General features: G+C 40.2%; 2 protein-coding genes and 2 non-coding genes across 4 annotated transcripts; 3 read left to right on the forward strand and 1 right to left on the reverse strand.

Annotated features, from left to right (window-relative positions):
• The first annotated feature begins 3,000 nt into the window (after window positions 1-3,000).
• bco1l (beta-carotene oxygenase 1, like) lies at window positions 3,001-11,787 on the forward strand. The gene is made up of 11 exons (XM_036543941.1): window positions 3,001-3,067; window positions 5,432-5,560; window positions 5,653-5,782; window positions 6,075-6,222; window positions 6,556-6,703; window positions 7,175-7,398; window positions 8,039-8,305; window positions 9,129-9,234; window positions 9,583-9,677; window positions 10,851-10,962; window positions 11,562-11,787. Exons 1-11 carry the CDS (start codon window positions 3,001-3,003, stop codon window positions 11,720-11,722), a joined length of 1,587 nt encoding a protein of 528 aa, XP_036399834.1. The 3' UTR covers window positions 11,723-11,787.
• A 900-nt stretch (window positions 11,788-12,687) lies between these two features.
• Window positions 12,688-12,769, reverse strand: trnas-gcu. Its single transcript has one exon. It is a non-coding gene; the product is annotated as a tRNA-Ser (tRNA).
• Window positions 12,770-16,633: 3,864 nt separating this feature from the next.
• Window positions 16,634-16,715, forward strand: trnas-gcu. Its single transcript has one exon. It is a non-coding gene; the product is annotated as a tRNA-Ser (tRNA).
• Window positions 16,716-21,504: 4,789 nt separating this feature from the next.
• Window positions 21,505-27,121, forward strand: bco1 (beta-carotene oxygenase 1). Its single transcript, XM_036544214.1, has 11 exons — window positions 21,505-21,641; window positions 22,938-23,066; window positions 23,224-23,353; window positions 23,584-23,731; window positions 23,835-23,982; window positions 24,833-25,053; window positions 25,407-25,664; window positions 25,775-25,877; window positions 26,213-26,307; window positions 26,443-26,554; window positions 26,792-27,121. The coding sequence occupies exons 1-11, from the start codon at window positions 21,533-21,535 to the stop codon at window positions 26,944-26,946; spliced, it is 1,608 nt and encodes a 535-aa protein (XP_036400107.1). The 5' UTR covers window positions 21,505-21,532; the 3' UTR covers window positions 26,947-27,121.
• The last annotated feature ends 352 nt before the right edge of the window (window positions 27,122-27,473 follow it).

Below are 27,473 nucleotides of genomic sequence, written 5' to 3' on the forward strand. Positions count from 1 at the left end.
TCTTACCAAAATCTCATTTTTAGTTTTTTTTATTTTTCATTCATTTCGAAAGGTAATAATTTCTTCATGCTTGAAATCTGGTCAAACAGCAGATTCCGCAGAATACAAGCTTTCAAAGGAATCTTAAAAATTTAAAGCGTCCCCTAAATGTCTGCACCAGATGACAGATTTGCATAAGGCCAAAGTCTGTGAGAGGTCAAAGCATTCAGATACATATGGGGGCTTGTGAGGTAACAGACAAGACCTCTTGCCTGCTTGTGTGTGCCAGCTCTAACCCCCCGAGTTTTCTGCCACAAAGCAGGGTGTTCAAATTAGGTTAGTAGTGTATCTTTCAGGTCTAAGAACATAATAAAAGTCAGCACAAAGGCTTTCATTTCAATATGCAAAAACAATGGCAAATATGATTTCTCATAATTACTATTATTACTGGTAGGTAGTAGTGGTGATACCAGTAGAAGTAGGACTAGTAGTAGTTTTAATGATGTTGATGTGATTATACAGTAAATATTTAGCGCTCAGTATAGACACAACAAACTAGGCACTCATGGAGGGCAATTTAGAATGCGTGAGAACATTACAAAAATGAAAACAGTAAAAATTAATACACCAAGAACATTACACATGATAGACTATTTACAATCAATATGTATAGATTGTCATTACATAATGTAGTCATTGATAACTGAATAAAATGAACTTTAAGGGATTTTATAGAGTGTGAATAATTTTTCAGAATGATGTTGTTGGTCTAATAAAAGCACTTTACTTTGACTTGCAGGGAGAAATTACTGCAAGTCATTACGTTACATCCTACTGTAGCAGAATGACACAGAGGAACACAAAGATGTCAGTTGTGTTGTGTTTATTCCATGCATACGAGTTTAACAGCTGCTGAAGTGAAACAAAATGGATCTTTTGTGGTCACACCCATTTCAGGGCACCCCAGGGGATCTGGCATGACTCCCAGATGCTGAGGAGGCAAAGACAAGCACATGGTCAGCAATCTGGAGGTTATCTGCTGGAGATGCATGCACTACAAGCTGCAAAGCAGAATATCTTTCTAATTTGCTGAAATTATTTTCCAAGTTTAATTCAAATATTGATGCGAAGCTTCAATATCACAAACTAATATGATACAATATGCCCTCTGGTGGTAGAATACTGTAACTGCTGTTTGCTGCCACACTCAAATCTTACAAACTACTAGAAGAAAGGGCAAGCAATAAAGAAAAAATATTGTACATGACGCATCAAAGAACAGTTCATAGTCCAAAGTGTGTTTGTGCATACAGAAAGGTCTTGTCAGGGTCCCAAATTCAGCTGTAAGTCCAAAGTATGGTGTCACATAGATAACAGGACATGGTCAAGATACTGTTTTTACAAGTCGAAATAATAACTCTAAGTTGCAGACTCTCTGAAATATAATAGGTTTGACAGTTTCATTAAACTATTCACTGAATACAATCAACATTCCTCCAGGGAGTGAAAGGACACTCAAGAGCTGTTAAGTTAAATACATATATTTTTTACCGATTAGCATCGAAGGGAAGATGATGTGATCAATAAGCGTAATGTTATCTTAACTGGACAGCTCTAGTGACCTTCCTTATGTTAATTCAAATGTATTCAAAACTTATAAAGCAACCCAACTTCATATCAAAAATTGGATTGTTACTGAACAAACAAATAAAAAACAGGATAGCCTATAAACTATAATTGGTGTATAGTTGAAAAAAAAAAAAAAAAACAAATCTTGAGAAATGCACTCTGCCTTTAACGTTAAGTAAGATAAGCACAACACCAAAGATTAATATGAACAAAACTCTTAAGACACTTAAGACTAATGATATGATATGATGGCGGTATTTCGAAATATGCGATCAGTTCAGACATATCCCCATGCCTACATAATCATTCCACGTTGTTTTTCAGCTCATAACTACACTAGGAGATTATTTTACACTTTGCTACACCTGTGGCGGAACTAGTAGGCCTATACATTGATCATAAATAGCTAGTGGTGCGTAGTGTTGTTTAACGTTAATTGACTGGTCTCTAAAATCATATTAATAAATCTCCCCGCTTAACAACTCAGGCATGAATAGTTTTGTTGATAAAAAGAGCTGATGTAAAAAAAAAACCATGGCCAGTGAACTGTAGTATCACCCTTATCGTTGGTAGGCCGAGTAAAGATATCCTTAATTATCAAAATTATCACACTCTATAATTGCTGGTGATTAAGTTTTTGATAAAAGACCATAAACCCACGCGTTACATAACGTTTCCAGGATTGCTAGTTTACGGGGATCCCGTGTCTACGTGCTTTGAGGCAACACTGCTACGCATGGCGCAAATGCTCCGAGGCGCGCGCTGTATCCCTCCGCTTGACAAGCACTGGAGCAACGGTGACACATCATTGTGAAAATCATAAATGTATTGCAAGAAGAGTTGCGAAACATGACCCATCGTTGAAAAATACTTCAGTAAACTTTATGATTTAGCCTATTTATAGGCTACAACTGTAGCTTTTGCCAACAATAAAAAACGTCGACCTGCGATCCTGGTCAGGAAAATAAAACCGCTTGCCTTATATTTTTCTTTGTGCATGATCTAAGACTTATTATAATACTTATTAGATCACATATTAGGCATTACTGAAATATGTTAGTGAGCAAATTTAGTTTAGGAAGGACGTGGTTGCACAATATTGTAAAGCTAGTGGTCAGCTGCCACTCACAGTAAATGCTATCAGTTCTTCAGCACTAAAGCGATCACATGAACAAAAGATATTCTTTCAACGACATCAACTCTGGAAGCAATTCAGTTACGCAATATGTAAAATCTGATGGACACCCTGTCATGCTTATAATATGACCAAAGAAAGAGGAATGTTGGAACAAAAAAAATGACGTATGAAGGACAGCCCAAGTTGTAAAGCAACGGCATAATCGTCTAATCGTCTAACACAAGAAGGAGTCGAAGGGTGTACATTCCGCGGATATGTTGCATACGCTTTTCGCCAAGAATGGGACTGAGACGCCCGAGCCAGTCAAAGCGAATGTTGAAGGTAGAGTGCATATTAAAATATCTCGTGTATTGCTGATATGTTATATCGTCATATTGTAGGGGGTGGGGGGGTTTGGGTCAGGTGATCATCTGTGCAGGAAAAAAAAAAGTGGCGTATGGTTTCGTTTTGTTGGACGTTTAGGGAACAAAACAAGTTGATTTTTAAAAGGTTATGCCACATGCACACGCCATTGAGGTTATTTATGCATTCTTTTATAAGGTGGTATTTACCTTTACATGTTTGAAGGCTAGTTAAACCACTTTGTCCAAGCTTGACCATGAACATGAACATGAACGACAGAGCAAAGGAGCAGACACCTACTCTAACGTCGCAGCCTAATGCCTTGCGTTATTATTTTACAACTTTAAAGTTCAAATCAAAATATTATGATAATACATGTGAATACACGAGGGCATTACTTAGTGAGGGAGAAAACTTTTCCTGCTCAAACTTGTTACGTGCAGCAGTCGGTTAAATTATGTGCTTTTATAAGCGTAATAAACGGAAGAGTGTATGGTATGATTCTCCAGAAAAGAAAAAAACAGACCTATGCAATTATAACAGACAAAACAGCATATTGCAGCTAGCTGGGTCTTCATAGAAAGATGACACTGGTCATGTTCCAAACCACGCGCTTTAACCCTTGATTTGCCTTTACCGTTGTCCCGTGTGTATAGCTAAAATATTGGTGTAGATGTTCCTTTTTCAGACATACGATCTGAGGGTTGTGCACGGCTTAACTCAGTGCAATATAGACTACCAAACAACCAAGAAACAAAATAATAAGAATAGCTTGAGCTTTGCATGTGTTCAAGAACTAATTCAAATTAGTCAATGACCCTGCATGTCAAAACTCATATCATTTAAACTATCGAGCTAACAATTTTTCCGATTCAAGTGAAATACGAGTTGCTCATTCTTTCTCCATATGTCCAAATATCGCCTTGGTGATTTAAATATCAGCTTGCATAGGCTACTGAGATTTAAATCACAGCACAAGCATTAGAGCTATCCTTTATCGGCAATCTCCACTCTGGTTATATAGCCAGATAAAACAGAACATTTTGTCTCAACGCTAAATGTTGTTCACGTGGTGTGCAGTTTTGTCAGCTAGCTAATGCGTGGTCAGCGTGGGCTAGTTTCTCTGCCTTTTCACTGATGACCAAATGTAGTTTATTGTATCATCAGATTGCTAGGTATCTGTTACGGTTAATGAATGTCAGAATATTGAAATGTTGCCCATTAAAAATTCTAGTAATTATTGCCCTCAGACAGCGTGACTCCACTGGTGAAAGCTTGTGTCTGGACATTTCCGTCTCACTACATGGCCTTTTAGGTGATATAGTAGGGTGACCATACGTCCTCTTTTTCCCGGACATGTCCTCGTTTTGGGACCTAAAACATGCGTCTCTAAACAAGGACATGTCCGGGAAAAAGAGGACGTATGGTCACCCTAGATATGGTAATGTTGCTGCATTATGGAGTGAAAGACCATGGTGTTTACCAACTCCCCCAGCAACCCACCGCTCACCACACTGGTGTTAGCTGTGGGATGTGCCCACACAAAATTCGGAGCATTAGGAGTCACTTTGTTAAGGATGGGTGGGGGGGGGGTAATGTCTCTTAGTGATGTGGTCATATTAGCCTACGTTATGGAGTGGGGGACCAAAGTTCAGTTCAATTCCAAGGGTTAAGGTGGCTGAATTATTGTCATTGTCATTTGGCAGAATCTCCTTGGAAACCTCTTGCTAGCCACAATATGTATAGGAGTCAACAAAGATGTCAAAGTAACAGTTACAACCCTACAACCCAGGTTCCGTCACTGTGCGGTCTTAATGTTTAGGCTGCTGACCACAGCTCAGTGGTTTGTGCTGTTTTTCCTATAACGCAAATTGTTATGGGTCATCACCTTCACCCTCTCACTGTGAAGCCGGCACTTTCACAGTCTGGTTCAGGAGTGGCTGTCCTCTTGCTTCTCTCTGAACGGGGACTGATAGAATATAGCGGTCTGCACACTCCCAGGCATGGAGACTTGGTGAACGTGGGTGTAGCAGGTGGTTTTGAGGGTTGTTTAGCCTGAGAACAGCTTCAAAGGTCCAATGCAGCCATGTCTTCATTTTCATTTTAACGTGCTAATTATTTTTCTGAATGTGTATAAATGCATGGTTGATGCATTTGTATGTTCGAAGTGAACGGTAATAAGGAATGAATAAAATAAGAGAGTACACACTGAAACAACAGCATCTCAACTTGTGTGTGTGTGTGTGCGTGTGCGTGCGTGCGTGCGTGTGTGTGTGTGTGCGCGTGTGTGTGTGCGCGCGTGTGTGTGTGTGTGTGTGTGTGTGTGTGTGTGCGTGTTTGCAGGCACTCTCCCCCACTGGCTGCAGGGGACGCTGTTGCGCAATGGACCGGGCATGTTCTCTGTGGGAGACACCGCCTACAACCACTGGTTCGATGGGATGGCTCTGATCCACAGTTTCACTTTCAAAGATGGTGAGAGAAGAAGGGGAGTTTACAACAAATGCACACCGGCCTGTTGAACAGTAGGGTTAATGTGACAGTATCAACCGGTGCTTGTTTTCCAGGTGAGGTTTACTACCGCAGTAAATACCTCAACAGTGACACTTACAAAAAGAACATGACCGCCAACAGGATCGTTGTGTCCGAATTTGGAACCATGGTCTACCCTGACCCCTGCAAAAGCATTTTCTCAAGGTAAACAAACCTCCCCCCCCCGCCCCTTCCTGGATCACATTTCTTTTCCTGTGCAGTGGATTCCTCCTGTCACAGCATATTCTAGCTTTGCTTCACTTCACATACAAATGACCATTACATGACATTACATTACATTACCTTACATGTATTTAGCAGATGCTCTTATCTAGAGCTACGTCCAGCGCAATAGAACATAAGAAGAACACCAGACTTTGTTTATGACCTATAAACGAAGTGTGGAGTCAGCTTGTTTATTTATTTTTTAAAATTTATAACTTTGGTCCTTTTTCAGAGCATTCACCTACCTGACCAGTATAATTCCTGACTTCACAGACAACAACCTTATAAACATTATAAGGTACGGAGAAGACTACTACGCCTCATCAGAAATAAACTACATCAATCAGCTTGACCCTGAGACCCTGGACACTGTAAGGAGGGTGAGTTCAGACAGTTGATGCCAACTCAATCAATCAGTCAATCAGTCAGCCAATCAATCAACTTCTATTTGTTCTCTTTGGTGTAGTGCCCTTATCAGATTATCACAGAGTGCTTTACAGTGCAATGTTTCTACAAGGAATAAGAAAAGGAAACTGCAATAGGAAAAAATAAATGATCCCCCTAGATATGTGACTAAAGATATGTTACATGTATACAAGTCATCAAGAGGAGTCAGTAAGAGTTAGTAGGTGACAGTCAGTCTGCTACAGAGCGATGGGGTCTTTCCTGGAATCTTTCCTTTTGCCACACGCTCACAGAGGGTGTAATTCCAGGTCAACTACAGGAACTACATTGCAGTGAACCTTGCGACTGCTCACCCCCATTATGATGACCAGGGTAACACCTACAACCTGGGCTCCTCCATGATGAGCCTCACCGGCCCCAAATATGTCATCTTCAAGGTCCCCTGCGATGCCTCAGGTAACAGGACTTTTGGTGGCACAAGTTCACTCCTTTTCTTGCATGTTCATAAGCCTTTGTCTGTATTTGCGGTATGCGTGCATTTCGCCTCAAATAAAGAAATGCATGCCTTCAGGATGAATGTGCATTTGTTGTGAACATTTGCTTCTGATTAACATTAAGCAGTGGTTTTGTACAAATGTCATTTTTAACATAACTCCCCCTACCCCAAGACAACATCATGGTGCCCCCCCCCATCCCTGATCCCAATACAAGACAAAACAAGGAAGAAAATAATAATAATAACAATAATAATAACAAAAGAATTTATCAGTGCATCATCGATACATCAGCAGCTAAGAGTATAATGCAACTCAATATTTTCTGTGCAGTCATCATTCAGCAGTAGAGGAGCTGGCTCAGTGATAAAATAGAAGCCACTCACCGCTGTTCAGTTCATAACCCAGACATGCACACCTGGCCCCTCTCTAGCAGATAACGAGAAAAAGAAGCTTGCCCTGAAGAAGGCCAAGCCGGTGTGCTCGGTGTCCTGCCGCTCCCGCATGTACCCCAGTTACTTCCACAGCTTCGGCCTGACAGAGAACTACATCGTTTTCATCGAACAGCCCTACAAGCTGGACATCCTGAAACTGGCCACCGCCTACTACAGGGGGATCAACTGGGGCAACTGCCTGAAATTCGACAAGGACGACACAGTAAGCCGCACCAGCCTAAACTCGATAACGAAGCCTGTTTACCTCTCCACATACGGGATGATTGAAAGCAGCAGGGTGCATGTGAACCTTGAAAGTGGAGCCATGGTGGAGAGTCACATGGAAGTCATGGAAAATGACTCAGTATCCCACTGTCCATTAAAAGCCAAGGATAAATTGCTCATACATGATGGAAATACAGCTGCCCATCTCATTAAATAGCTTGATATAATTTCCTGTACTATCATGACGTAATTATGTTAGCTATTATTGGTTTATTAGTTATTATGCTATGAATTGTTAGTTACTATAATGTAGTTACGTGATATCATAACAAATTGGCGAGTTTATGTGTATATGAAGTCCACAATCAAAAGTCACAGATGGATGGTATTCCCTGCAAAGAACATCCACAAGTGCATGTCAGAAACAGATGCAAAATAGTTTAAAATTCACGTATTGCCTGCTTATAAATTCCATCTCTGAAGTGGCCCTGTTTTAACGTGACTACTACAGCAATAAAAGGAATCCTTAAAATTGTCATGTCTGAAAACATCATTAAGTTATAAAAACATAAACTGGACTTGAGAGGAGAGTTCTGCAGGAGTCAAAGCTCACATGTCCTCTTTGGCGTTCCTTTTAGACATTGATCCACCTGATCAACAGAACGACTGGTAAGACCGTGTCCACCAAGTACTACACCGACGCACTGGTGGTCTTCCACCACATCAACGCCTACGAAGACGAGGGACACGTGGTGTTCGACATGATCACGTACAGGGACGGCAACCTGTACAACATGATGTACCTGAGAAACATGCAGCAGAACGTTGAAGAGTTCATGGAGGCCAACAAGACGTCTTCCCCGCCCATTTGCCAGAGATTCGTCCTTCCCCTCGATCTCGACAAGGTAAAGAGGAAACACGCTTTAGTGCAGTACGTCACTGCTTTCCTGGAGTCTCAAAACCTGCCTGCTGCTCACTTTGTCTGAAATCTTCCACCTATTAAAAACAACCACCCCACTTTTCAAGTCACTTTTCTGGGGATTGAGTGCCAATTTTCACAAATGTTTTGGTCATGGTTAGGGTTACACTCCTGTTTGTCAAGCGCTGTCCATTTCTGTAAAACTGTGATCATGTCACACCCATTTGATTCGGAAATGTGCAGAGGCTTTTTTGCACTGTTGATCTCATCTAAAGGGTGAGGAGATGATGGTTTCTGTGAGTGTCCTGGATATTCACAGGATGGGAATGGCGCTGGAACTATCAGAGTCCAATGTCCAAACACCAATAATTATCTTAACTGAATAAGCGTGGCATTCACAAACCAGGCTTGGCACTGTGCCAGCTTGTGGAGTGTTTGGGGAAATAATCCCGCTGATTTGCAGAACCCTTGAAGCTGAAATAAGAGTTTTATGCTCTGTTGTCCAGCCTAGTCCATATAACAGCAGTGTGTATGTAGTGTGCAGCAGGGTAGTGTAGTGTTTAGAAGCAGGGCTTGTAGCTGAAAGGTTGCTGGTTTGATTCCACACAGGGAGACTGCAGTGTTTCACCACAGTTGCCTGAGTAAATATCCAGGTGAACATATGGATAGAATTGTAACCTGATGTACATTTGTACCCTTGTAAATCACTCTGAATAAGTACATCAGCTAAATGACAATACTGTGGTAACACTCTTTTTGAGAGAGACACACTGTATGGTTGTGCCACGATTCTTTCTTACTCATCATAGGATGCCCCAGCGGGGACCAACCAGGTGAAACTCACGGACACAACAGCCACAGCAGTGGTTCAGAAGGATGGCTCAGTGTACTGCCAGCCAGACACGCTGTTTGAAGGTGAGCTTTGTGGAAGCTGTCGTGCCTTTGGACTGTTAGCAAGTCTGAAGCATGCATGTTCAAATGAGAGATGACGTTCAGGGTTAAAAGAACAGGAGAGAAAGAAATAGTACAGGTTTGGAACTGGACCACTTAACCATTGGGCTTACAGGTTTGAGATGGTGCATTACTGTTGTATGAGGAAATTCAGCTGATATTATTGGGTACCTTTCATCAAAAGTCAATTCAAATAGTGGCATTATGAGTAAGTGTGATTATGAGGCTGTGATTAATGTGATTGTGTGAAATTAAACCTTTCTGCATTGTACCACAGAAGAACCAACTACTTCCCCATGTCTTTCTCTGTAGGCCTGGAGCTACCAGGGATTAATTACAAATTCAATGCCAGGAAGTATCGTTATTTCTACGGTACAAGGGTGGAGTGGACAGCAAACCCTAATAAGGTAATCAGTCCCTTTGGAAGACAGAAGGACATTCATGGGCAGATTTAAAGGGTTTGTGGGGGACAAAAATCACAGTAATTAAAGAAAAACACCAAAGAATTTACTGAATTATTAATGGTGTTTATGCTTGTTATCATGCCGGTCTTTGTGGCTGCTGACCACAAGTGAAGTGGGCACTTCAGCTGCCTTCATGCATAGTCATCTCTGAGTCATGCACATGCAATCTGGCAGTTATTTATGTGCTACTGCATAAATCTGTTGAGGCTTTATATAAATTAACGATATTGATACATCTTACCAAACCAGGCAATTACTCTGGGTGGAGTTCTTTACACAACTATTTTAAGAGGTGAGAAAAAAGAAGGTGTTGAGTTTTAGTTTTCCCATGAGGCTTGAAAATGGCAGCTGTTATTGAACCAAGGAAGAGGCATTGTTTTTTTTTCTCACCAGGAAAACCTTTTCTCAAGGGCACTTTAGAACAACTGACAATATAAAGATTGTAGATTTGGGTAAATAACCAAGGACATAGGTTTGAGGTATGCAAGAAATCATAAAGATCACTTCAGCACACCATCACCATCATCGTTGGTTTAAAGAAAAGACCGCTTAAACTGTTTCTGTGCATCAGTTTCCCTCAGCTAAAAGAAACATTGGTGGAAGTCTTGCGTGTGACTGCTCCAAGGAGGGGTTAATAATGGATGTTTGGCCTCGTAAATAGATTCACATTTCATTTAGCTGGTATGGAAAATAATCACCTTTGCAGCATTATCTTAAGAGTTGTCAAAGGGTTCTCTCAAACTGGCTGCGTCACGAGGTCTGCCTGCTGCTCACACACAGACTGGAGGTTTGCTGCATTTCACTAACAATAGCCTTTCATCTTATCACAACAACACAAGAGCTGTGCATTTTATTGTGAAGGAGGTATCTAACTGAGTTCATCTTTCAGTTGTTTGTTGCTTCCATTATCACCCTAACAGCTGTTGCCAAATAATGTCTGCAATTGTAAGACTGTGTGCGTAAAAATTACTGTAATTCTGTTGTCAGCGGCCACACATGTGTTCTTAGATGAATCTTCCTCTTTTCTGTGCATTCAATAAGACACCCATGGAACTCCCAGCGGCCACTGTATGCAGAGAGGGCAATTTCCCTATGATCACCTGTCTGTTTCTGTAGATCGGTAAAATAGACATTGTGACGAGGAAGTGTTTGGAGTGGACAGAGGAGGAATACTACCCCTCCGAACCGGTCTTCGTCGCCTCGCCAGATGCTGTGGAGGAAGATGATGGTGAGGCACCGGGATCCTCTCCTGCTTGTTTCTTCATCAGATGGCATCATCTGCAAATGACACATTGATTAATACCACTGTAAAAACCACACTGTACAAAACAAATCATTTTTTGTAGTTTTACACCAGGGGCATTTAAACTCTTAACTAAATTTAAACTAAATTCCTAAAGTGCCACTAGTGTCTGCGGGCCTACTGAACCATGGTCCTGGAAGGCCACAGACTCTGGTGGGTTTTGTTCTAGCCAGGGATATAACCACCCGAGTCAAATTAATCATTGTCTTGTATGGATAAATTTGGCTGCGGTGTCTAGTCCTCAGAATATTTAATGTTTTAGAGTGTGACTTACAGAACAGGGAATTCAGTTGTGTCATGGCCTCCTAGGAATTGTTGTAGGTCTTCACAGATAACTCTTTTCATGGTTCATCGTATCTTCTTTTAGAAACAGTAAGAGATTATTCAACAGCAGACTACTGTAGCACATAACAGACTGATTTAGCAAATGCTGCAAAGATTCCGGGATTGAGTCCAACAACACATGTAGGAGCAATTTTTGTCCTGTGCAACGTCTAATATGCATTCTTTGTCCTTCATTTCAGGGGTCATTTTGTCCTCTGTCATTTCAACCAATCCAGAGAAATCTCCATTTATGCTGGTGCTGAATGCCAAGAATTTTGAAGAGATTGCACGAGCCAGATTAAGCACCAGCGTTCACTTGGACCTGCATGGCCTCTTCATTCCTCGACAGGACTCTACCTAAAGTTACCAGCAGGGGGCATGCTTTCTTTCTGTAATTTGCAACACTTCTGACCTTTGAGACTGTTTAATTATTAACCCACAGCAATATTGCAGTGAATCCTGATTTTATAATTTGTTATAATTACAGGTTGGCACAAAGTACAGTGTTTTGGAACTTTGATATCTGTATATATATATATATATATATATATATATATATATATATATATATATATGTTTACATCTCATTGACTTACAAGAACTGTTTCTTAATGCAAGCATATAGAAATTATTTGTTTAAGTCAAGTTTTTGTGAATCATGTCCTAAGACATATATGTGTATTAAAAATACATAAGTACATTATAAACATATGCATTTGAAGTATGAAATACTCTTACTGATTCACGATTGTGTTAGTGTTAGTTATGAAAAAGACTGACTAACTTACTCAAAAGTTTAAAAAAACGTATGATAGTCAATTTTACATACACTTAGTTTACAGAAACATAGTACAGTATTACATTTTGTAAATTAATCATACTAAAAAAGGGTGAGACTTGTATTGGATATTATGAATAGCGCTAACTTCAGAAATAATTTAGTAGGGATGCCTTATACCATCATATAAATGATTGTTAACTAAAATGTTTGCTTTGCAATTTGTACCTGTACAAATGCTGTAACTAGTACCTAACATCAATAATAAAACATGATGTCTTTACCATTTATTAAAAAGCTGTGCATTCAGTATGTATTTGAAAGAAAAAAAAAGCCATCTTGTCAAAAATCAAGGAAACTATAAATGGCAGTGACAAACATAACAGTATTTTTATATGAAAGAAAATGTAAATCCTTGATTCCACAATTAATTAATCTGTAATTTGCTGATAAACCTTAAACAGGTTACAGCTTTATCCATTTATACAGCTGGGTATTTACTGAGGCAATTCTGGGTTAACTACCTTGCCCAAAATTGCAGGTCTTTCCGACGAGGATGGGATTCGAACCCACGCGTGCAGAGCACAATGGATTAGCAGTCCATCGCCTTAACCACTCGGCCACCTCATCACTTGAAATGCAAGACTCTACGTATACTCTATGTAATTTCTGTATGTAAGTTCAAGTGCATAGCTGTCTGTTAATTGTGGAACTTGCTTGAGGGAGGACTTTCACTGACAGTGTATTGTAGGGTATACTGTTGGATGTTTGATGGATTGACACATAATCGGATGTGGTGTATTTTGTGTAGGTACTGTTCATGTATTATAATCACTTTTGTACCTTGATCTCCCAGATAGTAATATATCACATTTAATGTTGTGAGCTGTTAAGTACAACTAGCAAAAATATTATCTTTCTTATGTATGTCTTTCTTGCATGTGAATGGAAATTCTGAGAAACACATTTTCAGATCTATGTGCCGTATTAATGTAATAAATCAGACACTAAGATCTGGGTGTTACAGGAAGACTGGAAGCCATTGGCAAGAAAGGAGACCAGGAAATTTAAATAAATTTGAAATGTCTGCACATGCAGTTGTTTAAGTTGAAGCTGGGCATTTCCACACATCCAGGCATTTACAGCACATTGATGGAAAAGACATGAGCAAGCTCACCAGTGAGACCCAGTGCTGATGCTGGTTTAATTGTGCTGGTAATTGAATACCAATCTCCATTCAGTACCATTTACATGTGTGTTGTTATTTGTTACAGGTATGGGTTGATGGGTTGTTTGTTCTAACTGAGGCACACATACAACTTGTTGCCATCCATTTCAGTCTCTACAATAAGTATTCAGTTTAGCTGATTATAATTTAACCTTGCTTACCAGGTGCAAATCACGTATAACTATATGCCTAGCAACAACCTGTGCTCATTACTAAGACAATTTCGCGGCACGGATATTAAGTGCTGTCTTGACTTGTCACGCACTCATTCTCACCCTGTCAGGAATGCAGCTGATACTTCTCGGACTGGCCACCAGATGGCCATATGACTTCTTGTGTTGTCTACATCGCATTTGGTTAATGAGTGTGTGCATGCGCGTATGCGTGTCCCTCTGTGTCTCTATGTGTGTGTACTCTTGCCCAACCCTTTTTTGTATCTTGCCAGTTTCCAGTAAAGGTAACTTTATTTTATTTGAACCAATCCTCTGCTGTCTTCAGTTTGGGTTCACTCTGCTCCTTGTCACACATAGCACCAATGGTGGGGGAAGTCACTAGCTGTGTAGTCAGAGGCACTGGTGCTTAATAAAGACAGCTGTACCTGTTTTGTGCAAGGGGTAGATATTCACAAAACCTTCACAAAATTTGTATATTATAGTAAATGTGGATATCAAACAAATCACCTGCTGAGTGCTCCGCTGGAAAAAATATAACATACATACCTATACATTTAACATATACAAAAATCTTCCTCATTTCTTTCTTGATGTGTGGCGTATGTTTCAGTGAGTCAACAACCAATAGAAGTAACATTACAACACCTATAATTTCAGGATTGCAGTCTTGAGATTTTGCAATGGGTAGCCCACCAATTACTGAATTATTTGTACAATACAATACAGTTCCAGTAGATGGCGTCTATAGGTGTTGTGTTGTCTACCCAGCATACAGCGTTAACTTTTGCCACCTGTCTGAAGACCATGGCCAATCTGTTGTAACTTGTCTGAAACGCGCATTGTTTTCCCAAAGCCTCGAAAAGGAGCACTTCTGCAAGAATAAATATCTCCAACACAAACAACACCATGTAACAGGTCTCCCATAGACACGTGCAAAATTGCCGTGCAGGCTGTGGTCACTACCACTCCCAATCACAGCAAAACACAAGCAGAAAAAACCTTTGCTTTTAAGAAGCCCTGCTCAAATGAATGAGGTTAGCATAAAAGTATTTGGCCATATGGACACATGGATTGTAACCCCCCGTAGGATCTGTAGTGTCTGATGCTATGCTGTAGGTTAAAGAGGCGTTGTTATTTTGTGGTGAGTAATCAAGAATTGCTGCAGTTTTCATTCTTGGTTGGCCTTTGAAGGACTCATAAGTGGATATTTAATGTGTGTAAAAAAACAAACATGTTCTGCAGTGTTGAATGTGCACCACAGAATTGTCAGCATGCTGAGATAAAGTCTGATAAAAACAGTATCCTGTTGTCTCTGTCCGTTTATGCTGAGTCCCTCACTATTTTTAAGAAACATATGAAGACACAGCTCTTCGGTGCTCATCTAATCACCTGAATCACAATCATCTAAAGCAATTTCTCATGTCCTAAACTCTGTTTTCCTTAAAAAAAAAATTAACTTTAATGGTTAAACACACTTGTGTTTCTACCAGCGAGCTTGTACATTTTCTGGCCAACTATTGAAAATTCAGAAATCATTAAGAAATTCTATTACTGTAACTCCTTTTATGGCTTTGCTTGCCTCACATGTAAGTCGCTTTGGATAAAAATGTCTGCCAAATTAATAAATGTAAATTCAAATGTTGTAATTAGCTGTAATAATTGCTTAAATCTGTTTTCTGTTGTGTGACTGACCATAACGGTCATAACCAGTAAGGTTGCCAACCTGATTTCAAAATCCCGAGTTAAAGTAACATTGTCTTTCAGCCAAAATAACCAAAACCACAATGCTACATGGCCAGAATAAACAGTTTTGAAGTACTAAAAAAAATCAGACAGGAGTCCATTTTACGACTGTAATCATTCAGTTTTCAGTTGATGCCATTTTTGAAAAATAAAAGCTGGAATTTAGTTGATAAAAATAGACATCTCCTTGAATATATTGAAATGACCAACCAACACACATTATGAGGAAGAATTTAAATTTCTCTTTCCTTCAGTTATCCCTATCTACATTCCTATGAGTGTGTAGAAGTCACAGAAGGAGCTTTTGCCAGTATTTGTTTTTACATATGAAGACCGCTTGCCAAAAATGTCTGCACTTTGTAATTACACATTTGCACAAGCTCCTATGCCAATCTGAGCGCACAGCATTCAAATGTAGTGATCCTCTTAAAATGCTTTGTATCATTCAGTGGTGTGCAAGGCTGGTAAAGTGTTATGGGTCATAAGACCAACTATGGCACAAATATTAAACACTGATAAAAAACTTCAATGTCAAGCCCTAGAAATGAAAAACAACTCATAGATTGATAACCGATAGTGATATCTTCATACCCCAGCAGCCATAATTTCCTCCATGACGCACATCTTTCTTCTTCAAGCAACAAGCCTTCCTCTGGTCCTCAGCAACACTGACAAGCCTCGCTTTCTTGGGAACAAGACCTCCTGCAGCCTACACCTCCTATACCACCTCCTGGTACATTCAATTTGACACACGTTTTTCATGATTTTTGAGAAATTTGTATATATCATACAAGATATAATACAAGGCATATACAAGATCAAGAGAAGCAGTTATCATTTTTAGCAGATGGGGTCAGCCAGGTTTTTTTTTCCTGCGATGTAATTACACAGACATTCTGCTATTATGTACGGTATGGAAGCTCTGCATTGTAAAAAGATCACCCCATATGAACTCAGTCGAGTTTCAGTGAAGGGAGTCAAGAGCAATTATTGCAATTTGATCATAAGCAGATGATATCACTCTGGTTACAGCCACATAACATCTGAGGCAGTTATATAAAGTGACTTTTGAACAGTGCTGTCTATATTCTGTAATGTGTAACTGAATAGATTTGAAAATGTATTAATCAGGATGGCCATGATAAATTCAAAGTGCAATGATACCCAACAGCAATATAGAGTATCAGTATATGCATCAGTACACTGTGTTTCACTGAACAGTATACCCTAAAATACACTGTCAGTGAAAGTCCTCCCTCAAGCAAGTTCCACAATTAACACAGACAGCTATGTACTTGAACTTACATATAGAAATTACAAAGAGTATACGTAGAGTCATGCATATCAAGTGACGAGGTGACCGAGTGGTTAAGGTGATGGACTGCTAATCCATTGTGCTCTGCACGCGTGGGTTCGAATCCCATCCTCGTCGGAAAGACCTGCAATTTTAATTTCGGGGGGCGGCAGTATGGCATAGTGCCAAGGAGCAGGACTCGTAACCGAAATGTTGCTGGCTCAATTCTCCACTGGGGGACTGCCGTTGTACCCTTAGGCAAGGCACCTGCTGTTGGTTTTGCATAGAGTGTCCTGATTCATTGGCAGTCAGAAAATCCATTTAGATATCATTAGCTGTGTAGCTGGATGAAATAAAATCTAAGCAATATATGCAATCATAGATAAGGGTCCTAGCAAAATAAATGAACAATCTTGGGTCAGTTAACCAACAAAATGGCTACATCTTTCCCACTGCAACACAGGCATTTTCACCCTCTCCCATAACACATTTGTAAATGACAGCCATGATAAAATAAAGTTGGGGCATGCATCTGTGTGTTTGTGTGTGTGTGTGTGTTTGTGTGTGTGTGTGTGTGTGTGTGTGTGTGTGTGTGTGTGTGTGTGTGTGTGTGTGTGTGTTTGTGTGTGTGTGTGTGTGTGTGTGTGTGTGTGTGTGTGTGTGTGTGTTTCTGTGTGTGTGTGTGTGTGTGTGTGTGTGTGTGTGTGTGTGTGTGTGTGTGTTTGTGTGTGTGTGTGTGTGTGTGTGTGTGTGTGTGTGTGTGTGTGTGTATCTGCATGGATCTCTGCAACTGCTTTCCAGATATGATCCAAGTGTGGCTTTTCACTTTCCACTGCTATATCTCTAAAAAAGCTGTTAAAATTGATACCAGCACTGGGCACTTGAGTATATTTAAGCCATTATCATTTTACTACATTTTTTGCCTTCATTTAGTATCCTCCTTCATCCTCCTAAACACTGTAGAAATCTAGGAGAAAACTCTAGAAGAGTTCAATGACTCTGTTTAATAACTCAGAAGGGGACTCCTGAGTGACATAATGGTACTTGTCTCAACCACAATCTGAGAATGAACTACATCTTGTATAAATAGAGCTGATGTGAAAAAAAAGATAAGCTGATCAAGGCAAATCTTGATTGTTTCTTAATTTAAATAGAGGGGTTGACCCTATTCAGGTACATATTTTGTCATATATGACATTTTTACAGTATTTTACATTACTTGTACAGTTTATATAACCAGTAAACATCTGATTGCAAATCCCATCCCCAAACCACAAGGATTTTGCAGACACTAGTTATTTGTTTGAAACAAATAACATATTTGTCTCTTAATACTTAACCTGCTGCATACAGAACTCCCTCTCTGCATTGTTTTACACAGTCTTAATCCTCTCATGTCATGGTAGTCTGAAAATATCTGTCTGGTAAAAGATTCCAGAGTCCAACAGATAAGACCTTGCACAAGACATGTTTGTGCTTAGGTTCCTAAAAGATTACAAACAGGCCAGTTAAATGTAATCTGTATTTACTCAATCACCGGGTAATGGCAACAACATAAATGAAAAAGATAACTGCAAATGGGGCTATCAGTGCACGTCTGAAGTTCCCTAAAGTTCCTCCCTGCATCGTATATCATGCTGGAATTTGAATGAATGAATACATTCCTTATTTCCCTTCATGTCCAAATCTATGCCGTGTCATGCTTAGCTTCTATGAATTCCTATGGAATGCGCCAGTGCTTTCAGATTTAGTGTCTTACTACTCTAATACTTACTGTTACGCCCCCCTCAGCTCAGCTTTACGGTACTTCCCGGTATCATATACACAAAGTGACTAGTATAATGAGGGTAAGGCCAGTAGCCTTCACCATTTTCTAATTTCAAGACGTTAGTCAGGTCTACAAATTTAAGGATCATGAGACATACTACATTAATAAACAAAATGCTTCATTTAGTATATATACGAATAAAAGATATAATGGAACAACATTGACTAATGGGGCCAAACTGCATATTCTTCACCACCAATAGCGTATTCCATCTGCCCATAACCAAGAGTTAATATATAATGAACATGACCTAACTACTAAAAATGAAGACAGACGGGTGTTAAAATATTTCGTGGCATTATGAAAAGGCAAGTCAATTCAAATGATTCATAGAGATCACTACAAAAACATATTCATAAAAAGCAAATTGAAGCACATTGCTTGGCATTGACAAAATGTCACTGTGCCCTTAGTGCTATTGCATCATCTCAGATGGCGACCAAAGGATGACTACATTTGGCAGCTAGCTGCTTCCCACAGCCACGTCATTTAAAAAAGCCATAAACTGTGTTGACTCCTAATGCTAAAGAAAAAAAAACATGTAGCTGCAAGCAGCAATCAAAGAGGAAAAGCAACATGGCAAGCCACACGGCCACCCATGCAACCTACAACTCGGCAAAGGTTATCTGAAATGATTACGTCCCTCCTGTCTCTGGTATCACTGTCCACATACTGAATTCTATTTTAAAAAACTGATTATCACTGAATGTTGGATTTCAGCAGAAAGTAGGTAAAGCCCCATGTCTGCAAAGGGTAATGAGCCAACAATGCTACACCATGGACTGGCTAATTGTACATGTAGCATAACTCAATATATAAAGAGGGAAATCTGCCAAAACTGGTTTCATGCCGCTACAGCTTACAGTTAATGAGTTGTAACTGTTTGAAAATGAAATGCGAGGCCTCTGACACATGGGCCTTACCATGGTTATTTTTTATTTCTGAGAGACTGTCCATAAGCCTCTACAAGCTTGACCAATTTTATATGTTTCTGATATACCGTGTGGGATTTATAGCCAATTGAAAATCAAATTTTTACTATTTTGTGTAAAAATGTGCAACTCTTTCCCACTAATTTCCATCACACTGATTGCCATGCCATGGCCATGTCTTGGAAACTTCCATTTCACAGTTTTATTAGTTCATAAGGACTATGCATACAGGTTTTAGGCCAAAAAGTCAATAGTGCATGAAAGGTTGATTCGGCATATTTTTCAATAGCTTATGGTTTAGTGCCCAATGCAACCAAACAAAGGTTGCAATAAGGCCAGAAATCAACATTGTCTAAACCTGGGTACATGTATCTACAACAAAAATCTAGTTGGGAAACATGTTGATCATTATGGCACATATGTAGGTTTGCAAAATTATGGGAATTTTCAAAACGGGAAATTTGTAAAATGGGAATCAAAAGGAATGAACAGGAATTGATGGCAATTTTTCAGGAAATAACAGGCATTTTTGCACACTGAATGCTTTTTCCCTCTGAGCTGTTTATTCAGTTGAAATATACTCGTCAAATCAAAACAGGCTTTAACACCTTTTTTGGTTATAGCTTTATAGGTTATAGGTTGTCACTACATCAACAAATTACCTCATCATTGAAGAACCTGAGATGTATAGCAGTCGCAGGTAGGCAATTGGAAGCTTTCGTTTTCCAGGTGTGCATGTGATGAAAGCGTGATCAATATATTGGTACAGGATTAAAAAAAAAGGTGAATTCCCAAATTTGCAAAAACACAAGCTATACACTAGGTTGGTATTAGGGGTGGAGGATGTCAGATTGCCTCTATGATGTACACTTTATGAGCTTGTGACCATTTGAAGGTCTAATTTATCATCAATATGGCAGCTGTACCATGTGACCAATTGGACCAATGTAGTTGGCCCTCATTATACAAAGACTTCCCATGAGTCTCTACATAGTGTCTGAATTTTCTGTATGATGTGCCTCATTGCACACTTACAACCATAAATTGACAGACTGATAAAAATAACAAATTAAAAATAAATAAACAGATAAAGATATTCCCAACAAAAACAATAGGGTGCCTACACACCATAGGTGCGTAGCCCCCTAATAATCTGATAGCAATAGTTTTGTTCCTTGGTGCTTTCTTATTCTGGTGATTTACTCCGGGACTATAAAATAGTGTCTCCCCTTCCAGGTATGTGTGAATAAGATACATATGGGGTAAAAATAGCTGGAACTGGGGAATAGCTCTCCAGTGAAAAGACATCAAAAGAAGCTCTTTCATAACAGAAGTATTGGGTAACTGTACTGGTTAAATAAATCATTACTCATTAAATAAATGACGACTTCTATGAAATAATAAGCATCTTAACATACAATAGTTGATCTGATCATTTGTAGCGCAGATTCTGCTTTACGTTGCTTTGACATTGTTGGCACTAGATAAACATAATGAAACAGCCCAGTAAAAACATAAAACCGCGTAAATGAACACAAAGTTTATCTCTTAACATAATTAGATCTTTCCTGGTATAGCTGGTGGCGAGGGCATGGGGTCCATTCAGAGATTTGTTAAACTGTTATGAAAAACGATAAGACACGAAGACAACCGATCACATGAACAGGCAGAAACAGTGTGTTCTCTTATGACATAATGTACTGGTACCTTAACATGCGCTTCTGAGCCCTCCAAAAACTTCTCAATTCTTTGAATTGGTTAGCAGAGAGAGAGAGAGAGAGAGAGAATAAAAAATAAAAATACCTCATTTGTATTTTCATATTGCTAAATGACATTATGCAGATTAATAAGACGTAAAGGGACATATTCATCATGTAGTTCATAAGTGTCCAAATTTTTTTTACTATCACTCTGCTTTATTACATAGCAAATATAATGCAGATGTCCGTAGTGTCGGTAGTGTCCTAAATACACTGAAGCAACAGACGCTGCGCAACCTTCAAATCAATTAGCAGGAAGTGTCTCCGGCTGCTGACATACCTATTCAGCCAATGCACTGTTGTGATTCAGGTCTGAAGTTTGACCTTTTATCTTAACTGATTACGTTGCCCAGTAGTAAAGAGGAGGGAAGCCCTTGAACTCCATATAAAATCGTGACCGACATCAAACAGGCTGTGAGTAGCAGTATTCGATATATGTCATTTGCAGCAAAAACAAAAGAAAAGACAAGAAAAAAAACAATGCAATACGATTACAGTAAGAACAAAGAAGAGCATCCTGACCCTATAAAGGCAGAAATCAAAGGTAACAAAACGAATTCCACCGTCAAATACTGCTTTCTGCATTGCAGATACAAATTACTTTCTTCTGACGTTTGTTTTTATAAAGGTAGCCAGCAGAGGTGGAATAGTCCAGGTGCAGAAAGTAGAAGTATTCCCAGTATTTGTTCCAATCACTTGGATTTTCTAACTCTCCAGAAGGGGAACTAATTAGTGAAATCATTTGGGTCAGTGCATGGATGGAACAGGTGCATGCAAGTGCTTTTGAGGGCTGGAGATTTCTCCCTCTGCTAGTTAGTCTTATATGGCAATTCAACTCCAATGAATTCCGAATTAACAGACATATAGATTATTCAAACTTCTTCCAACACGCGAGTGGCAAATCAAGGCACGATCGCTGCGAAAACTTGCTACAGTTTCCGGCATCGTTACCTATTTTTCTCTTTAATTTAGTAATATGAATCACTAGCACATACGAAAGAAATGTCGATTTACGTTCTGTGCGGGTTTCATGTTAAAATTTAATGTTCAAAAAACATGAGGGAAAATTTCTCCGATTGAGACCGCTCAAACCGATGTTTTCCGCTCAGTCTCGATTTCGGCCGTGCAGATGACCTTAGTCACAAATTGAACTTATAGAGTGCGGTGCTTTTTCCATTTTAGCGAAAGCACTGCCAAACCTACTGCGAGTCACGCTCGGTCTAAACCCTGTTTTTTCATCGTCATTTGGTGGTTGTCATGTTACGGGTTATGGTCCCCTTCGGCATGGAAAAGTAGGACTCCTGTTGCATTCCCATGGCCGCATGAAATTCAGGTGGACGCCCAGCAAGATGGTTTTGGCTTTAGCTGATGCACAATCATTTTAATCGTATTGTTAGTTACGCATGAACAACTGTTGCACTCGACCCCGTTTCTGCCCGATACACACCCAAAAGTAACCGACGAGGCTAAGGCGTTTCAGGTGGAGCGTACAGAGGATGATTACACGCAATTCATGGTGGTATTCCTCCGTGTCTCAAATGCTAAACAAATGATGAATTTACAGAGCGTATGAAAACTCAGTTTTACTTAAGTTGTATTTATCTGGCCTAAATCCCTATGATACGAATTCTCTAGCCGTAACTCCATCATATCTCCCAGTGTAATTGCTAACACTCGAGGTGCATTATTTAATGGAATGGAATGGCACTGATTTCAAATGTCAAAATGGTAGCAACCATACGAGCTGTTAAGCTTTAGCGAGAAACTCTTCTTACTAGGGTAACAAGGTAATGTTACTTTGAATTTCATGTTCTGAAGGTGTCTGTGTTTGTGTTCGCAGGCACTCTCCCTGACTGGCTGCAGGGGACGCTGCTGCGCAATGGACCGGGCATGTTCTCTGTGGGAGACACCACTTACAGCCACTGGTTCGATGGGATGGCTCTGATGCACAGCTTTACTTTTAAAAATGGTGAGGAAGCAGGAATTTTTTTCTGTCAGCACTCCAGATACTACTGTGGCGTTCATTGTCAAGGCATCGTAAAGTGAGGATGCATATGGAATGCAGATGTCAGGTTTGTCTGTCAGTTTGATGCTGTAATTAGTTATGAATATGCCTGTTTGCATAGGGGATGTGACTTACAGAAGCAAATACCTTCGTGGAGACACCTATAAAGCGAACACGGAAGCCAAAAGAATTGTGATATCTGAAATGGGTACCATGGCCTATCCAGATCCGTGCAAAAATATTTTGACCAAGTAAGTCCTGTGTTTGGCCTTTTTATTCAGCACGGCCCTGCATTGGATGAAAACCTCTGTTTCAGACTTTCCTCTGCATGGGGTTACAATGTGTCGTTTAATGTCAGAGGAGCACTGACTAACTAGCCTGCCTGATTGCTACGTTTGTTTAACTTTCTTTCTTAACTTTCTTTTTTTTAACTTTAAATGCTGACTCGATAACAAGCATGTTTGTCATTTGACCGTCCTAGAGTGATCACCTTCCTCAACCACACTATCCCAGACTTCACAGACAACTGCGGGAACAATATTATTAGATATGGAGACGATTACTATGCCACATCTGAGACTAACTATATCCGCAAAATTGATCCGGTGACCCTGGAAACGCAGGACAAGGTAAGGCAATGTCAGTTTAGAAATTGCTTATTTCCTTGTCGAGACCAATTTCCAACTGTTTTAGTAATGGTGCTTTTTTGTTTCTCTGTCAATTACTACTTAGGTGGACTACCTGAAATACCTGGCTGTAAACCTGGTGACATCACACCCACATTATGATAAAGCAGGAAACACCTACAATATGGGGACATCAATAGCAGAGAAGGGAAAGACAAAGTATGTGGTATTCAAGGTCCCACCCTCTGCACAGGGTAAGGAGGCATATCTAACCCCATGTTGTCATTGGCTCATTTATTCTGTAAGGTTTATTCTTGCTGTCAAACAGTCACAAAAATAAAGCACTGAAGTGTTTTTATATATATTGATTCTCCTGTATGAAACCCTGTTTTGAAATCAGCAAATTGTATACTAATTGTATACACCGTGACATCCTCACATATGAGCACTGAGGCTAGGTGAATGCAATTCTCCAGTACACTCCCACACAGCCATTGCCTGATTATTTGCACTGAAAGTCATACAGCACACCACAGCAGAGTGTGTGCTCATTGGACCATGGGCACTACTCCGCTGATGTCATCCAAGCAACTTTCCAGTGCCTGACAAATCAGTGTGCCTGAGAACACTGAGACAAGGGAAACGTGACTAAACTACCCACTCCCGTCCTCGGCGGAACAAAGCCAGTTCGTTCGGCCACCGTGGGCTCAGAGCTCTGAGCCATTGTCAGCTCAGTTCAAGGGAGGTTACACTCCCACTGATGGCTGAACAGCAAGCAATGCAATGTTGTTTTACTCGAGCTTAGTGGCGATTTTAGGAAAGGTCATTTGTGGGATTGGAAATTTGCAGACTAACACTACTGAATTGTTCCCATTGAATTACAGACGAATCTGAAGGAAGTTGATTGGGATTTGATGTGACCAGGGTTCACTTAACATAGCAATACCGTGAAGTCATTTTCAGAGGAGTTGGATGCAAGGAAAAATAACCAGTTTCATTTTCGGACGGGAGATATCAGCTGTGATGTTCGGGGGGGGCGGCATAGCTGGGGTGCAGGAGCATAAGAACTAACCTCCATTCCCAATCTGTGATATGTCTCTCCAGACAGCTCCAAGGCAACTCCGGCCCTAAAGAATCTGGAAGTTATATGCACCATGCCCTGCCGATCCCTCCTCTCTCCCAGCTACTACCACAGCTTCGGCATGACCGACAACTACATCATCTTCATCGAGCAGCCCTTCAAACTCGACATCCTGAAGATGGCCACCGCATACCTGAGAGGAGTCAACTGGGCCAGCTGCCTCAAGTTCCATCCTGAAGAAAATGTAAAGAACTTTTTTTTTTTTTTTTTTTTTCAATAAATAATCATTTGATCAGAATCAGACTTTATTGGCTAAGCATGCCTCTACACATACAAGGAAGTTGACTCCGGTTCCAGAGTCTCTTGTAGTGCTTGCATACAACGTTAAAGTGACAACAACATAACAAACAGTAGTGTTACAGCAACAAGAGCAGTGCAGGAGGCATACATGGAATAGGGATGGAATGAATGGGGTGTATATGAACAGCTTTTGCTCAATGAACATGAGTTAAAATGAGCAAAGTCAGATTCTTCTATCAAGGGATTAATAGCTTGTTGCCTTGAACCTTCTTTTGTGTGTCTGTGTGTGTGATCCAGACCCTGATTCACGTGATCGACAGGAAGACCGGTAAGGAGGTGGCGTCGAAATTCTTCACTGGTGCAATGGTGGTGTACCATCACGTCAACGCCTATGAGGAGGACGACCATGTGGTGGTTGACGTCATTGCGTACGATGACAACAGCCTCTATAACATGTTCTACCTGAGCAGCCTGCAGGAAGATTCTGAGGAGAAGAGAAAATCCTACTCCAAGCCAAAGTGCAAGAGATTTGTCCTACCTCTGCAGACTGACAAGGTAATATGTCAGCTGAACCGCAGTGCTGATTTTTTGAAATGTTGAAAAGGGTACATATGGCAGCATGTGTTCTGTAGCTCAACTGTAATGGCTTGTTTGTGCTGTTGTAGGCCGAGGTTGGAGAAAATCTAGTGAGGTTAAAATTCACAACAGCCAATGCTGTGAAGGAGAAAGATGGCAAACTGCTTTGCGAGCCAGAAGTTCTTTGTGAAGGTAAGGCCTAAGTGTGTTCGTGGGGATATCTGTGCATTTGAGGGAAACCTGCATGATCTATACCAAGACCCAGCCTTACTTTGACCCAACACCCCCCCCCCCCCCAATAAACAATAAGCACCTCCTTAGCAGATGGAACTTCCTAGAGTAGATAATGCAGTGTGAAGGATGTAAGGAAGCAGGAGCTGAATCTGACAAATGTGTTAAAAAATCTGAGGGGTTTACATTTCAACATCTAAATGTATTTTGTGATTTTGAATGTCATTATGCAGTTCTATGTGAGTGCCAGTATTGCAGTGTAATGCAGTATCATACTGAACCTTGTAACCTTCCAGGGGTGGAACTACCCAGGATTAACTATGACTTTAATGGGAGGAAGTACAGATATGTCTACTGGACCCATGCAGAGATGTCAGCAGTTGCTACAAAGGTGACAACATTTATGGCAGTGGAGTTCTGAACTCCAGGCTTTTACTAAAGTCCAGTCAATTGATCATCATCTACCCCAAAGCATGCATATCAGTAATGTCATATTTATTTTTTTTATTTTATTTTTTTTTTTTAGATAATGAAGTTTGATATTGAAACAAAGAAGACTATTGAATGGACAGAAGAGAACTGCTACCCATCTGAACCAGTCTTCATTGGCAACCCCAATGCAATAGAGGAGGATGACGGTGAGCTAATTTGTAATCTGTAGCCGACAAGACACTGTTCTACATATCTAAACTGTCTACAGATCAGTGTTCCTTGTCATCAGTCTTCTGCACAGTGACAGTGCACGGAAATATTTGGAAGCAAAATGCATCTGATTTATTAGCCTTTCTTTTCTGTTTTCCCGTTGCTGTAACCCCTTACAGTAATAATAATAATATCGGACACCACTGAGTGTATTCTCCCCCTGTGTATTTCAGGTGTGATTTTGACTGCGGTCATCTCTCTGGAGGCGCAGAAACCTGACTTCATGCTGGTGCTGGATGCCCGGTCGTTCACGGAGATCGCCCGTGCCAATGTGGATGCAGAGCTTCATATGGACATGCACGGACACTTCATCCCCCAGCGCAGTTAGGCACTCAGGCCCCACGGGCATCTCTGTAGTCCACTAAAGCATCAGGACCTTGTAACAAGTTAAATGGGCTTGGTAAAAACAATGAACAAGACGTGTATATGAGTCTCCTCTTACTCTCCATCAGGGCAGTGGTGCTGGCTGTGTATCGTAAAATGTACAGTAAAAAGAAATGGAACAGCTTTGATGCTCATCTGTAATCTAATCTCAAATGCGTTGATGGCTCTTGCAGTAATCCTGAAGGCCTTGTGGTAATTACTCCCTTGCAGATGGTGAACTATTAACTAGATGTTATATTGTACAGTGTATGACAGTATTGTTTAAACAGTAACCGTTTCTGTGTGAGAAAGTAAACTGAGATGTTGCTACTGTATTGTGGACTAGATTTTCAGGACAGTTTTGAAGGATTCTGCATATCCTTAAAAGGAGCCAAGAAGAGAATGTGTCATTGGGAATAATGGTGCTATGAGTGAACACTTTTTGGGTCACGTTTGTGCATTCTCACTCTGTTCCATATATAACTGTATGTC

The sequence above is a fragment of the Megalops cyprinoides genome, chromosome 13, assembly GCF_013368585.1.
Source record: "Megalops cyprinoides isolate fMegCyp1 chromosome 13, fMegCyp1.pri, whole genome shotgun sequence".
Taxonomy (NCBI): Eukaryota; Metazoa; Chordata; class Actinopteri; order Elopiformes; family Megalopidae; genus Megalops; species Megalops cyprinoides.